Raw genomic sequence first — 15692 nt, 5'->3', positions numbered from 1 at the left:
GGCGCGAGAGGCAAGTTCAAATGTACAGGAGCGCGGGACAGCAGAGAATGAGGATTGGGAACCGGGTCCTAAAGCCCGCAGGAGGCAGGGGGAGGAGCTAAGCGACTCAGCGTCGGAAGAGTCCAGAAAGGGCAATGCCCCAGCGGGCAGGAGGACCCAGAGGAGGAGAGAGCAGCGGAAAAGGTGGAGCAGGGCTAGGATCTTAAACTGGTGTCAGAGGGGAGGAGACTCAGACGGGACTTCGCCGATCTAGGGTTTAAGACGTAGGGCTGCGCGCTGCGGCTTTGAAATGGAAATTGAACTTCAATAAAGACTTTTATACATTACGACAGCCTAGCGTTGGTCCTCTGTGAGCTGGGACCTAGAGGCAGCTCTGACAGGTGTCATCTGCAAATTTGATCAGGATGCCCTTGAGTCCATCATCCAAGTCGTTGATAAAGATGTTGAATAAGACCAGGCCCAAGACAGAACCCTGTGGCACCCCACTAGTCACTCTTCTCCAGGATGAAGAGGAACCATTGATGAGCACCCTTTGGGTTCGGTCAGTCAGCCAGTTACAAATCCACTGAGTGGTAGCATAGTCAAGTCTGCATTTTACCAGCTTCTTTACAAGAATATCATGGGGCACCTTGTCAAATGCCTTGCTGAAATCAAGGTAGGCTACATCCACTGCGTTCCCTTCATCTACCAGGCTTGTAATTCTGTCAAAAAACGAGATCAGGTTAGTCTGACATGACTTACTTTTCAGAAATCCATGCTGACTATTGGTGATCACAGTATTCCTTTCTAGGTGCTCACAGACTGTTTGCTTAATGATCTGCTCCAGAATCTTCCCTGGTATTGATATCAGACTGACTGGGCGGTAATTATTTGGGTCCTCTCTTTTCCCCTTTTTGAAAATAGGGACAACATTTGCCCTCCTCCAGTCTGCCGGGACTTCGCCTGTTCTCCAGGAATTCTCAAAGATGACTGCCAGTGGTTCTGAGATCACACCTGCCAGTTCTTTTAATACTCTTGGATGCAGTTCATCTGGCCCTGGAGACTTGAATACATCTAAACTAGCCAAGTATTCTTGTACTATCTCCTTAGTTATTCTGGGCTGTGTTTCCTCTGCTGAATCATTTGCTCCAAATTCTTCAGGTCGGGCATTGTTTTCTTTATCGGAGAAGACTGAGGCAAAGAAGGCATTGAGGAGTTCAGCCCTTTCTGTGTCCCCTGTTTGCATTTCACCATCTTCTCCTCTGAGTGACCCCACTGTTTCTTTGTTCTTCCTTTTGCTACGAACATACCCATAAAAGCCTTTTTTGTTGCTTTTAACTTCTCTAGCAAGCCTGAGTTCATTCTGTGCTTTAGCTTTTCTGACTTTGTGTCTACACGTGCTGGCTATTTGTTTGAATTCCTCTTTGGTGGTCTGCGTGCTGTTTGCTCCATTTGGTCTATGACATTTGGATGATCATCTTCATCAATTGATAGACTCCTACCTTCAGGAGCACTGTCTCCCTCCCCCACATTAGTCAGTTTAAAGCCCTCCTGATGAGGTTTCTGAGATTTCTGGCAAAAACATTCCTCCCAACCATTGTGAGGTGCAGCCCATCACTTGCCAGAAGTCTATCTTCAAGAAACTGCAGTACGTGATCTAAGAATCCAAACCGTTCCTGTTTACACCATTTGTGAAGCCAGCTGTTCACTTCCACTATTTTTCCCTCTCTCCCTGGGCCACGTCGTTCAACTGGGAGGACAGATGAGATGACAATTTGTGCATTTAATTGCTTCAATTTCCTGCCCAGAGCCTCATAGTCTCTTTTGATCTTCTGGAGGCTATTGCTTGCAGTGGCATTGGTTCCCACATGAACCAAGAGGAAGGGGTATTTGTCAGTGGGTTTTATGATTCCTTGCAGTCGTTCAGTTACATCTTGGATCTTAGCCCCGGGGAGACAGCACACTTCCCGAGACATCTTGTCAGGCCCACAGATCACTGCTTCTGTTCCCCTCAGTAGGGAATCCCCTATCACCACTACACGCCTCCTCTTAGGTTTGGTCGGGGTTCTTCCGTGAGCTGTCCGTTCCAAGGTCACCTGCACATTCCCTGAGGACTGACTTTGCTGCTCGTCTTCATATACTTGATGGACTGTAATGAGGGAGAGATCCTCAAATGGAGTCTGCTCTTCGTCTTCCATGCTAGGGGAAGAAGAAGAAGAAGAAGAAGAAGAAGAAGAAGAAGAAGAAGAAGAAGAAGAAGAGGAGGAGGAGGAGGAGGAGTAGTTTGGATTTGATATCCCACTTTATCACTACCCTAAGGAGTCTCAAAGCGGCTAACATTCTCCTTTCCCTTCCTCCCCCACAACAAACACTCTGTGAGGTGAGTGGGGCTGAGAGACTTCAGAGAAGTGTGACTGGCCCAAGGTCACCCAGCAGCTGCATGTGGAGGAGCGGGGAAGCGAACCCGGTTCCCCAGATTACAAGACTACCGCTCTTAACCACTACACAACACTGGCTCTCAGTGGGGAGAGGACCTCAAAGCGATTGTGTATTTCTAAACAATCAGAGCGAACCCTGGGCCTCCTACTTATTTGAGTCACGTTTCTCCATCTATCTGGCTCCTGTGTTGGTGAACTAGCCTCCTTCTCAGGGGAATCCCCTGTCTCCTCCTTGGTGGAGACAGTGTGCTCTGTTGCTTCCAAGAAGAGCTCCAGCTCTCTAATTCTTTGGAGCGTAGCTACACGTTCCTCCAGTTGCTGGACTTTGTCTTCTAAGAGGGCAATCAACATGCAATTGCTGCAGGTAAAGCTGCCTGCAACCTTTGGCAAGATGGCAAACATTGCGCAGGAACCGCAGGCGACTGCAGCTGTTCCCTCACTCTCCATCTTGAGAACGTGTCGTTGGGGGTGGCTACAGCGGTCCTCCATCATAAGAAGCATGCAGACAGGACAAATAACTCCCCCCCCCAAAAAAAAACCTAGGTCTCCCCCAACAAATGTTTAAGACTAGCTCCCCTAAATCTAAAAGATGGATCAAACTGCGTGCGCCGCTACCCTGCAAGCTCTGATAAGCTCCTCCCACAGCTAATCACCTGCCTCAACAGAAACCCTGCCCCCTCTGACCTTTGCACAGGGAGAGCAGCTAATCAGCCACAAAGAAACACACACACACACACATGAGAAAACCCTTTTTGCTCCTTCTTCAGCTGCTGCCCTGCAAGCTTTTGCTGGAGGTACAATGTGTGCTTGTCTATGAGTATGTATTTTACAAGAAGCTCTCACTTGGAGGAATAAAGAAGCTTGGTTTATTATACAATATCTAAGTTATCAATGCGGCTTCAGACAGAAAAATTCTGCAGACAAAGTGTCTTAACAGTTTCCAAAGCAGTATACTTGTCCTTAAAGCAAAGCAGAAGGGTGCTGATTCCTGGGGAGTGCTGGGTAAATCCTGTCCTGTCCTGGAAGAGCTAACTGCCTACTAGCAGAGCCAATTGCCTGTCTGGCTTTTTGCAATAATATTCTTCCTAATAGGGCAGAGACAGGCTTTGAAATGAACAAGTCCTGCCCCTTGCCCATTCTAGTGAGAAAATGACCAAAAACTGGTCATCCTGCTTGCTTCTCACTCTGTGTGTTTTGCTTAACAAAAAAGTGAAAGATGGCGATAGTGAGCCTTTAACTGAACCATGCCGTCTCTTTGTTTGCTCTCTGCCTGCAAAGTACCTTTGTGGATGGCTCCCATTGAGGAGTTGAGTATCCTGTCTTTTTCTTTGGCGATCACTCCTAGCTGAGGAAGATTGTCTTCCATAAACACAGTTTTAACAGTGAGTCCATAAGTGACTATGGACGCCAATTCTGGATCCACATGTTCTTCCACAGTGGGGACATAGGTTTCTGGGTGGGAGTTGATCACGGAGAGGGTTTGCCAAGCGTGCCTTCCTCTTAGTGTGTTTCTCCTTTTCATCCTGAGTTTGAGTGTCTTCAAAACCCATGACACTTTTGGTAAAGGCTGTTCTCCAATTGGAGCTCTCGCAGGCCAGTGTTTCCCAATGGTTGGTGTTTATATTACATTTTTCAAGATTTGCCTTGAGAGAGTCATTGAACCTCTTTTGTTTACCAACAGCATTATGCTTTCCATTTTTAAGTTTGGAATAGAGTAGTTGCTTTGGAAGACAATAATCAGGCATCCACACATGACCAGTCCACTGAAGTTGATTGAGATGAGGTTGGTATCAAGCAATGTTCAAGATGAAGACTCTCATGTCATGTTAAGTCCTGCCAGTCTTCTTACTTATGCCATGATCTACAGAGATAAATCATAAGTTCAGATTCACACTCTTCTGTTCACAGCTGTGGCTACTCACCAAGGGAGCTAATCAGAGGAAGAAACTGCTGGTTTGCCAAGGTAGTTTGACACCCAGCCCAGCCCTGTCCACGTTTGACTGTGTTTCTCATTCAAGCTGAAATATTAATACTGTAGGACAAAATCCCAGTGATCCAGTGGTCTTCTTTGGAGTGAGTCCAGGATGGTCTATCTAGCAATGTGCACCAGTCTTGATCCCCTTCTTTTCAGCATTCACTTATGTTTAAGTGTGATTTTTAATGCAACTGCTGCACCAATTTCTAATTACAGTGGTACCTCAGGTTACATATGCTTCAGGTTACAGAGTCCGCTAACCCAAAAAAATAGTACCTCGGGTTAAGAACTTTGCTTCAGGATGAGAACAGAAATCGTGCTCCGGCGGTGTGGCGGCAGCAGGAGGACCCCATTAGCTAAAGTGGTACCTCAGGTTAAGAATAGTTTCAGGTTAAGAACAGACCTCCAGTACGAATTAAGTACCTAATCCGAGGTACCACTGTATTAAATTTTCAAGTACCTTGTGCTTATCAGTTAACTATATGTATTTTGTTGGAAAAATCATACTAATTGCAACAATAGCCATTTATGCAGTTTGCCTCAAGCATTCTAAGTACTCCACATCTATCATATCATTAATCCTCAGAACAGCCCTATTGCTGATGGGGAGAGAAAAAGTGGCTTGCCTTAAGGCCACCAAGAGACTTAACATCTAAATTTCTTGCTGGCTCCCTGTGAGACTCTTTGTGGTTGCACCCTCTACCTGCTTTCAGAAGTCCTTCGTCTTGCATAAACAAGAACAATGTCTGGAGGTTGGTTGTAAACCCTCTTTTCCTCCACCCTTTTATTTTATCGTGTGCTGACTGGGAATTGGCATATTTCCTGTCTGAAGGATTGCATCCTCCACTCCCACATTCTAAATGCCTTAGAAACAACTCAGAAACAAAAGGCGTATAAATTATACAGCTCTCCCATGTGGATTGCTTTCAGCTTCCCATCTGCCACACAGAGAGCCCAGAGATTGTCATGGTGTCAGCAAATTGAGCATATAATTCAAACTAGTTGGGAGTACATCCCAAACAAGCAAATTCCAAGTGTCGGGGGGGGGGGGGGAAGGAAGTATTTGAAGACAAAGTAACCCCTCAGGCTTGGAAAACTGCAGTACTCCGCCTGACCTTCTTGCAACTGTTGTGGTGTGGGGGGGGGGGGGTCCTGAGGAATAAGGTCATCAGCTCCAGATATCTTGGCCCCAAATGATGTGTGCCTAAACAGTCGTTAGATGTTATGTTATGACACGGGGGGGGGGGGGGCTTAGAGCGATGGTAACATGTTCAACATACCAATATAGATCTTGCACACTGTGTCGGCCTAGAATTCTTTATTTAGCAAAGTGGGCAGGGAAGTATTGCTTCTTGTAGAAGATCAGAAAATATATACTTTGAAATGTACAGGGCTATGCCAATTTAAGTGCATCAAAGTTACTTTAAACAGTTTCACTTGGTTTGATTGTTTATTTAAATCATTTTTACTTTGTGGCTTATATGAGATCAATAGCATACAAAACAGTCCCTGCCCTTAGTAAACCTAACAAAAACAATAGAAAAGGGAAAAAAGGAAGGAGGGGTGACAACTCAAGCACCAGTTCCTGATAGGGAACTTAACGCCCTGTGGGGTCTTTTTTATTTTACCAGGTCTTTCCCCCTCTTCTTCAAGTTCTGCACTGGCTAGAAGGAGGAAACAGCTGATCGCAAAGTTCCATTCTAGATTGGCATAGGCATAGCCAAGGGGGGGCATCCCCTAAATCAATAAAAACCAATACAAATCTGCGGTTCTGCCTCCCTAACAAAAGCCTGCCCCCTCCCAACAAAAACCCTGACTATGACCATGTAGATTGGGAGGTAGGGAGGCTTTAGCCCTTTGCTCCCCATTGTGGGCCCAGTGTAGATCAGACCTCTCACACCTGCAGCTTCCATTTCCAGAAATGATCCCTTGAAACAAATGAATCCAAATACATGCAAAGATTGTCAAAAGCTACTTAAGGTCCCAGATGTAGGGATGGGAGAGAAATTGAATGACGACCTACCTATTTTGTGCTTCCCAATTAAATGCACATATGCTCTGAAATGGGCACTTCTGTATGTTATGTGCAAAAGTTTTGCCAAGAGTGTGAGCACTTTGTGCTCAATTGTGTTTGTCTACTAAGGGCATTGTGTGAGGTTTTTGACCCCACCTGCTGCTGGAGTTACCACCCAGTTAATGTAGCACTCAGGCTGAAATGCGGTTGGTCTCTCAGCAGCAAGTGGGCTGCTTGCCCCTGCAATTGAGGGGGCCGAGGCAGCATGCTTTGTGCGTGCTGTGCCGACGTCATGCGCACATGCTGCGGGGCATGCTGATGTCACTCATGGACACTGCGTGATGTGCTGGCACATCATGTGCACACTGCGCAGCTTGTGCTTAAGGCAGGAGCATGTCACGGGGCATGCACGAGAAGCACATTGTGTGGCGTGCGTGCACAATTGCCATGGAATTTTGAGGGGGCTAGGCTCCCTCCTTGAAAATTTTGGGGGTCCCTCCCCTCAGTCCCCTGCCCCCCAACATGGCGACCCTGATCAGCAGGGTAGACAGACTGTGCTGCATGTTTATAGAGGTGTGCTTGCACCTGCTAGGCTCTCCTTGCATATTTGTAAATAAAATAAATATAGCACCAATGGGTATGTCTCAAGGATGTGCTCTTCCAAAGGCAAATAAATCCTTATTGTGTTATCCCTGAAACTAACCAGATGGAGAAATTGGGAGAGTATACCAGTAACTCTTTTTTAAAACACGTGGGTAATAATGGCCCTTTGTAATTCACTTGTGTTTTTATTGTGTTGTAGCTTACCTGGAACCACACTTCCCTTTAATTGCTCTGAGTAGCTACAGCAACATCAGGGTTATGAAGTGCTTTCACAAAAGATGCAAATTACATGTTGAGAGACAGAGAGTGAGTGAGCGAGAGAGACTTGATTTTGAATAGCAATTGCTTTTCAGCATCAAATGTGGCAGCATTATAAATAGTACGGTGTCACTTAGTGCAGAATAATAAAGACAGACTGTTGCATTATTTGTCAGAATTGGCACACTCGTGGTACCATCAGATTTTTCAGCCAGCGAAGTTGAGGAATTGGCCTTATCATGGCACAGCTAATAGACAATCCCAAGTAGTCCAAAAGTACTTGATGATATAATGACAGCAAATGGTTTCACTGCTCAGTTAAGGGGGAAAATAGTCCCATTCCCAAAGCCATATAAGTAGACTAATAGTGTGATCCGAGGAAAGGGAGATTCTGGTGACAAAGGTTCCATTAAACTGAATGGGGGGGGGTGAGCTGGGACTGGCAGAACATGACAAAGCTTAGGTTTTAAATTTACACACCCGTCACAGCTGCAAGTCAATTGGGGATATGGAAAGCATTTTGTTACACATCATGTCCTCATGCTGTCTTCCTCGAAAATGCTTTTGGAGCATGCATGTGATACCATGGTATCCCATAAACCATTGTGGGAGTCACATTCAGGTATGATTCTTGGTTCAGGTATGATTCTTCATTGGTTACTCACCATGAAGTTGTTGCAGTAATTGCCACACTTTCTAACAACAACAACAAAAGAGGTGTTGGTACTGTACTCACTGTCAAACCAGTCTCCAGAAGGATAGGGTGAAGCAAAGTGCTGTAACAGGGAGGGATGTCATTAACTCTGACCAATAAAGCAGTACAAAAGCTCCAACTTCATCTTATATGAGTTCATGAGAGGAGAACCAGTGGAGGGCAGGAGTTTTGACGTACCCCTCCTCCGGCCGGGGGCCATGTCCACTGTCAGTAATATGCACACCTATATGTGAAGCTCTGAAATCTGCAACAAATAAATATTGTTGTTAGCAACCTGTACTTTTTACGAAACCATATAACAAACCAAACCTAAGATAAATCTTTCAGACATCAGATGCCCATTAATGTGCATAATAGCAGTTTGTGTTTTCTTTCCTTCAAATTAGGCACTACAAGGCCTCATAAGGAGGGGGAAGTCCCTGGTGTGGATTATATTTTCATCACTGTTGAAGATTTTATGGAACTAGAGAAAAGTGGTGCTCTTTTAGAAAGCGGGACATATGAAGGTAAGCTGCGTTCTTTAATTGCAAAATCTGCTTTATGTTTTCATTATGTTTTCCTCCATTTTCTGGAATTACATTAGGACCTGCCATTAGATTGTATCATAGCACCCATTATCTTAAATTTATGAGCAGCCAGATGGTAGTTGTGAAAGTATTTTTTTCCCTATGAAATATCTAAATGCAAATGGGCTCAATTTAATTGGAATTCATGTCAGTTAAGGGGAAGGGAGAATAAAAAGTGAAAGCTAAACCACTCAGCACTCAGCGAAGTTAAGTTAAACAAGTTTTTTTTATTTAATTAACGAAATAAGGTATAATAGAATACATACAAAAAAAGACAATGTCCTTGGGCAATAATTCACAAATTGTATAAAACAAATATTAATAAATTAAAGCATTAAACCTGAGTCAAAAGGATTCCACAAGGTCAGAGAATCAAGGGAGTTAACAAGTATACCTTTATATTTGTATCTGAACTTTTGGGTGATGTTCAGGATGGAGGCTGGGGCCATCTGCACTAAAGGGGGGGCATGTGTTCAGTTGTGGCTCATTCCTGTCTTCTGAACACAGCAACCAGAGTCAGGCCAGTGTCCATTTGGTTGTCTGCCCTTCATTTGAGATTCTTGAACATCATCATGCTTCATAATTGTTTGCGATTATCATTACACCAAAAACCTGAGCCTAACTTGCAGATGCCTCAAGCCGAGCACTGCTCATTGCAGTGCAGAGAGGGTGAATGAAAATGCTAGATTGAGGTGGGCAGTTCTACAAACACACACACACACACACACACACACTGCTGCATGGTACCCACACATTATTGATGATCTTGCAGATAATTGTGTAAACTGAAAGCTGAATCAGCAATTTTAAAATTGATGTCATGCAGATTCTTGTAAAACTTTTTTTTAAAAAAAGAAATAAAAATCCTAGCACCTTAACTACATGGCAAGTAGATATAGAATTTCCGCAATGGGATTTAAAAATATCTGCTTGAGAAGTGACAAGCTGGCAGCTTAATGATACCTCTAGGGTTACTGTTGATTCACCTCATGTCAAACTTGTTCAAGATTTAAAAAAAAAATGTGTGAAATGGAAGTATGTTGCATAATATTGGAAGAGGAATGGAATGGAAATGTGCAAAAAAAACCCACAATACCACAGAAACTTGTAAACAGCATGTTTCTTATAGTACATAAATGCGGTACCACATTATATCATGTCTTTGGTCTTTTTTGACTGCTTATCCCTAGATATTATAGGTTTGTAAGCTGTGCATTAAAAACACGTACATTCTGAAGAAGTCTAATATATTGGGTGGTTTCATCTGTCCGTGAAGGAACAGTGTAGGGCTCAGATTTATAATTTAAAATCATGATGTTTTTGCTGTCTAGGAACTTATTTTTCTCCACCAGCAGAACTAATAGTCCCAGCTTCTCCATCAGGAAAATGACATTGGATGCACCATTCCCACCAAGGAGATGGTTCCAGGCATCACCATTTACCCACTGGAGATGCTGCAGCTACTAGTCCTTTCAGTCCTGGTCTCTGACAAAACAAATACATATATAAGACATTCTACTGCAGAGGTGGAGAACTGTTTTTAGCTTGATGACTGGATCTGGAAGTGGCCCACGATTCGTGAGCCATTTTCGACAGAGGCTAGGCCCAGCCACCTGCCATCATATCAGAAGTGATTGGCGCTGATAGCAAGCCACACTTTATCTGTGGGCAAGTGCAATGTGGATTCAAACCATGCCAGCAAACAGACATTTTTCCTTGGCAGACTGGCAAAGCTGTCTACAGGGCTGGTCTGCAGCAGAAAAAAAATGCCCCTTTGAAGGCATAGAGTCCAAACTGCATCTGCAAATGGACAGTTTCAAAAGGGGCTTGCAGTTTTCAGCTCCAATCTGCTCTTGGATGCTTTAGCAAGACCAAGGAACAATCAGGAGCACACTTTAAGCTCCCAGTGGTTCATTTTCAGATACATCTTTGCCCGTCCCGCATATGACATCAGGTGTGGGGCAGATGGATGTATTTTGGGGGAAATGACCTCACAGACCAAATTCAGACCCCTGCCAGCCAAATTGGGCCTGTGGACTGGAAGTTTGCCACCACTGTTCGGCTGGGAGCATCTGCAGCTGCTACCTCTGCCTTTCCCTTTCCCTTACGCCAAAATAAGTTTCTTCTCATTGGAGAAGGGTGCGGTACAGGTGGTCACAGCAAGTGGGGCTGTGTTTCCCCACTTATGGGGCTGTCATACATCCAGATTTTCCCAAATTTCAAAGGCAGAATTGACATCCAGGGAGGATTTTCGAATGGTGGCGCTTTGTCCTGGTTCTTAGGCAAGTCAATTGAAAAACCACGTTATTTTGGTGGTAATCCTAAATTTTGGGGTGTCCTAGTTTTTACTTTTTGAAAAATGGCAACCCTACATAAAAGAACCTTGCTTACCCCAGTCTTCCTCATAAACATTAAGATACAGGGCTCTCTTATGTAAGAACCTTCCCTTCATTTTTTTGTAATATTCCTAGTGACGGCTGCACAGTGAGAGACTAAAGTGCCATCACTTTTATACCAGAACTGATTGCAGTATTTAATTGTCAAATATATCAAGTATATTTATTGACAAATACATCCAGAGGCTTAAAGGAACATATTACTAACATTATTTCTGTCCTGCTGACCTACCATTTAATTGTAGGATGTGGTATCTTCCAATGAATGTTCTTGAAGGCACATTTCAAGCTAAGAAAGTTTGGACCTGAATAGCACTTGATTGCAAAACCACCTTGGAACCGTATATGGCCTAAATGCCAAAAAACACGTTGCAGTGTGTTGTATAATCTTACTTAGACAAATGCTTCTGTGCTCCAAAGCATGATCCTAGGGAGGGGATAATTAGCAATTGAAATGAGAGGCTTTCCCCAGCAAAGATTATAGGCATGTTTCCCAGCAAAGGTCATATTTACCCCCTAGGCATGGAGTTTAAGGGGAGCAAAATTTTCTTGCCCTGCCCCCTTCTTCCCTCTTTGAGGATGCTTAGCTATCAGATTAATATTACACTCCTTTTCAGTACAGAGTATAGCTTTAACGAGCTATTAGAGAAAGAACAAACTGTTGATATAACAAATAAATAAATAAAGCTGCTGTTTCCCGGGGAGGGGGGAGAATTTCATCAAGACATGTCAAACCCCTTGTGGAAAATGGTCAGTATCAGGAGACTTTCAATATTGCCACTGGCAAGTAGACACCTGACTCAGCTTACTGTAGTCATTGAAAAGTTCCTTCTCCATTTACCTCCATCTTCCTCCTTTCACTTTTGTGACAGCCACAGATCAGGGGTGGGGGGAGGCTGGCAAGGACTTTTTTTGCCTATAGAAATCTGTCAAAAAGATGTCATCTGATCTGATTCATCTGCCAGTTGATCCCACTGTTTCCTCTCCTTTCTGTTGAGGCAGTCTTCAAACCCAGCTAATGTTTAAGTGTGTGTGGTACAGACTGCATTTCTTACTTAGGAAACAAAGCTCTGTTTCCAAATTCAGCAATATTGGTCTTCACAGAAGCTGGGAGAAATGAGTGGCATCCCACTATAGCATCCATGTCAGTATCCTGTTAAATAACTTGAGATGATATTGACTGGGACCTATATATGTTGTCCAGCCATAGAGGAATGTTAACATTAACCTGTTTCTTGCCAAGTATGTTATAGAGCAGGCATGTCCAACAGGTAGATTGTGATCTACCGGTAGATCACTGGACATCTGCAGTAGATCACTGGTAGATCATTGGCTCCCCCCAAAGAAGCTAAACAACTGTGGCTCCCCCTAAAAAAAGCTCAAAATTTTACCTCCTCCCTGAAAAAAAAACTCAACAACTTTGACCTGAACCCCAAAAAAGGGGGTAGATCACTGCCAGTTTTTAACTCTGTGAGTAGATCGCAGTCTCTTGGGAGTTGGCCACCCCTGTTACAGAGTATTAAATATGCAGTATCGTCCATACCAGATCTTCATCATCATTTTTGACTGGCTTCTCAAAGCCTTGCTCTTTCAAGGAGGAAGGCCACCACCACTGTTTCCCACCCAATGCACACCCATAATTCAGACACACATGGTTTTCTTTCTCAGTGGCAAATGCTCCCCTGACCAGTTCCCTGGTTCCACAGGGATTTCAGGGACTGAACTGGCGATCTTCTGCATGCAAGCCCGATGTTCTACCCCTGAGCTGCATCGCTTCCCCAAGTTGAAGCAGGGACCACTGAAGTGCTTCGTTCAAGGTGCCCTTGCAATTCAGATGTCAAACAAACAAATAAATGCTACAGACATATCGATGAAGTGAAAATAATGTTGCGAGGCATACCATAATTTCAGGGTGGGATGATGCAGGTCAAGCTTGTAGTCACAGGGTATGATTTTACACAGAAAGCAGATCCTTTTAAGTTTCTCCCTCAAATTAACTTTACCTATTTGTTTACCCGGACCTATTTGTCTGTACTCTGGCATGTTTCTCACCCAGGGGACACCTCTCTTAGGTCTACAGTTTTCTGATTTCTGCTGCCGAAAAGTTACAAATGTTTCCTTTAAAAAAAAAAAGACCACATGAAAAAAAAACTTACTTTAGAAGTGCTGAGCACAAAATCCCCTGGACCTAATTGCCCATATATATATTTTTTAAAAAATTCCTATTAACATAAATGGAGGATCAAATCACTATGCCATCTCCAAGGCCTATGTAGTCCCCCCCCCCTTTTGAAATGTGTGTCAGGATCCTTCAGGCTTCGGATCCTGCCAGTCCAAGGCCTCCCCTACTGCCTGGCACTACATCTAGACCTGAGGAGCTTTCCACAGATGTGCTAGAGGTATCAGTGCCCCTTACCAGGTGAGCTGTTCTTTACCAGTACCACTTCTGCCACATCCATGGCTCCTCAGGGTTCCATCTTAAACCTGTACTTAACCTTATTCAAGAAAAATGATTGAGAACTTGAAGTAGTTAACAGGAGTTGGATCCTTCCCATTAAAATTTTCTATATCTTCAGCACTTACAGCAGTCATAGCAGCAACACTATGTAATCAGTTATTTGTTCAGTATGCAGTCATGTGCTGTACTGAAAAATGAAATTAACTTTTAATTATCCTTTCCTCTGTTTCCCCCCTCTCTCAAGAGATAACTTTGTCAATCTTGTTTGTATTATCAAACTGTGAAGGTGACTTTCACCAGTATCTTGCATGCATTTCTAAACTTCTGCAGTTTAGAGATGATTTGACAGATGGTTCTCAAACCTGCCTGAGGTGAATTTTACCTACTGTATAAATATTGATTGCCTTAATAATTGGCATTCTGTATCTCGGCATCTTAACAAGATATTTTTCTCTAACAAGCTTTGTGGCATGGGAAAATCTTGATTCAATTAGAGCAGTATTGACATATTGCCTAAAAGAGAAATGTAATGTCATCACTCCTATGAGTGAATTGCTACTCAAACATGTGCAGGGGCTGCTGGACTGAAGTTCTTTCTGCCGGAGGTCCCCTGGAATATATGAAAGCTTCACAAAAGTACCATGGCTATTTTTGCACAGCTCCAGTTCATTTTTGTGGCACTTAAGCAGGGGAAGTTATTGAAAAGCAATTGTATTCCTTTTCGCTATAACACATCAGTATGTGCTTCAAGAAGAAATCCCCTGACATTGATCCTGGGTTTAATTATAAATGGTGTAATTGGATTATAAATTGAGATAAAACAATGTGCAGTATGTATTCCATTTATGGATACAGCTATTTTCTGTGGTGTTTGGCTGGAAGAGGAAAAAAGGTCTGACTTTAGTTACTTGTTTTTAATTGGATCAGGGTATTATTGCATTAGTTTGTAAAACTGATGATCAGAGATGCAGAGCCAAGTGTAAGGACACCTTTTATTGGATCAACTAGTCATCTAACGTATTGCATATAAGCTTTCAATGGCACATTCTTTGTTAGGCAGTGAGGTGCAGAACAAATATAGAATGTAGAAGCTGATTTCACATATTACTATTCTTACGCAACTGTGCCCTAGGGAGTGTGTCTCACTATTCCTAGAATCCACCATCCAGAGAGGCATGCCAGTTCTATACACAAATGGGATTTTCTTTTTTTTTAAAAAAAAAAATTGTTTATCCCCTTCTTCTCCTTAAATAACAGCAGCAGCAGCAACAACAACCTCTAAACACTGATCTGAATTTTGAATTGGTAGGGTTCAGGGTGGGAGCTGCAGTATAGAAAACAAAACATCACCCTCCTGGGTTATGAGCGCTAGTGGATCTTTTTGAGCCCATTGAGCCTGCCAAATGAATGATTTCCTTAGATTTCACAGATCACAGGGGAGCCCAGCGTGGCTTCATCAGCAACTAGTTTCCCCCTCAGAAATACACTTTTAAAATTGAGTGAAGGATGACGGGTGAATGCTTTACATACCTGAAGGAGCATATTCTGGCAAGTTTTATTCCTTTGACAAATTCTTCTTCAGATCTCTTTCACACCTTGGCTGGCAGCTGCAGACCAGCTGATCTCACTCAGGGGATCAGAACTTGCCAGTGGGGCCGCAGTTGTCGACCCTCTAAAGAATGGCACATAACACACAGAGAGAGATCTGCTAAAAGTGTAATTTAAATCCAGTTGTAATGTGGAAGGCATCCGCTCAGACGAAATATGCTGTGGGAATTATGAGGGATAGCATGTGAACTTTCTTGGGAGGGAGGAGTTCACAGCTCTAGGCAGTCAAATGCAAAATACAAGGCAACTTGAGAGGGTTCTCTTCAGGTGAAATTTCTGTAGGAATTTCAAGGTGTACAGTGGTGCCCCGCAAGACGAATGCCTCACAAGACGGAAAACCCGCTAGACGAAAGGGTTTTCTGTTTTGGAGGTGCTTCGCAAAACGAATTTCCTATGGGCTTGCTTCGCAAGACGAAAATGTCTTGCGAGTTCCTGTGGTTTTTTTCTCCTTTCCCCCTCCCTTTTTCTAAGCCGCTAAGCTGCTTATCAGCTGATTCGCTAAGCCGCTTATCAGCTGATCCGCTAAGCTGCTAAGCCGCTTATCAGCTGATCCGCTAAGCCGCTGAGCCACTAATAGCGCTAATCCACTAAGCCACTAATGGGCTTGCTTCGCAAGACGAAAAAACCGCAAGACGAAGAGACTCACGGAACAGATTCTTTTCGTCTTGCGAGGCACCACTGT

At 43.6% G+C, this 15692-nt stretch overlaps 1 protein-coding gene across 18 annotated transcripts in view; it reads left to right on the top strand.

Moving 5' to 3' along the window:
- MAGI2 (membrane associated guanylate kinase, WW and PDZ domain containing 2) overlaps positions 1 to 15692 on the top strand; it is a 618641-nt gene that overhangs the window by 337128 nt on the left and 265821 nt on the right. For all 18 annotated transcript variants that reach the window (XM_079993549.1, XM_079993547.1, XM_079993552.1 and 15 more), the window contains one exon: positions 8369 to 8488. In XM_079993549.1, the coding sequence (XP_079849675.1) occupies positions 8369 to 8488 (120 nt within the window). The remainder of the gene's footprint in view (positions 1 to 8368; positions 8489 to 15692) is intronic.

Source organism: Podarcis cretensis, assembly GCF_951804945.1.
Source record: "Podarcis cretensis genome assembly, chromosome: 10".
In the NCBI taxonomy this organism is placed as follows: domain Eukaryota; kingdom Metazoa; phylum Chordata; class Lepidosauria; order Squamata; family Lacertidae; genus Podarcis; species Podarcis cretensis.
Note: the sequence above shows the minus strand (reverse complement) of the source record. Positions and strands in the feature narration are given on the sequence as shown.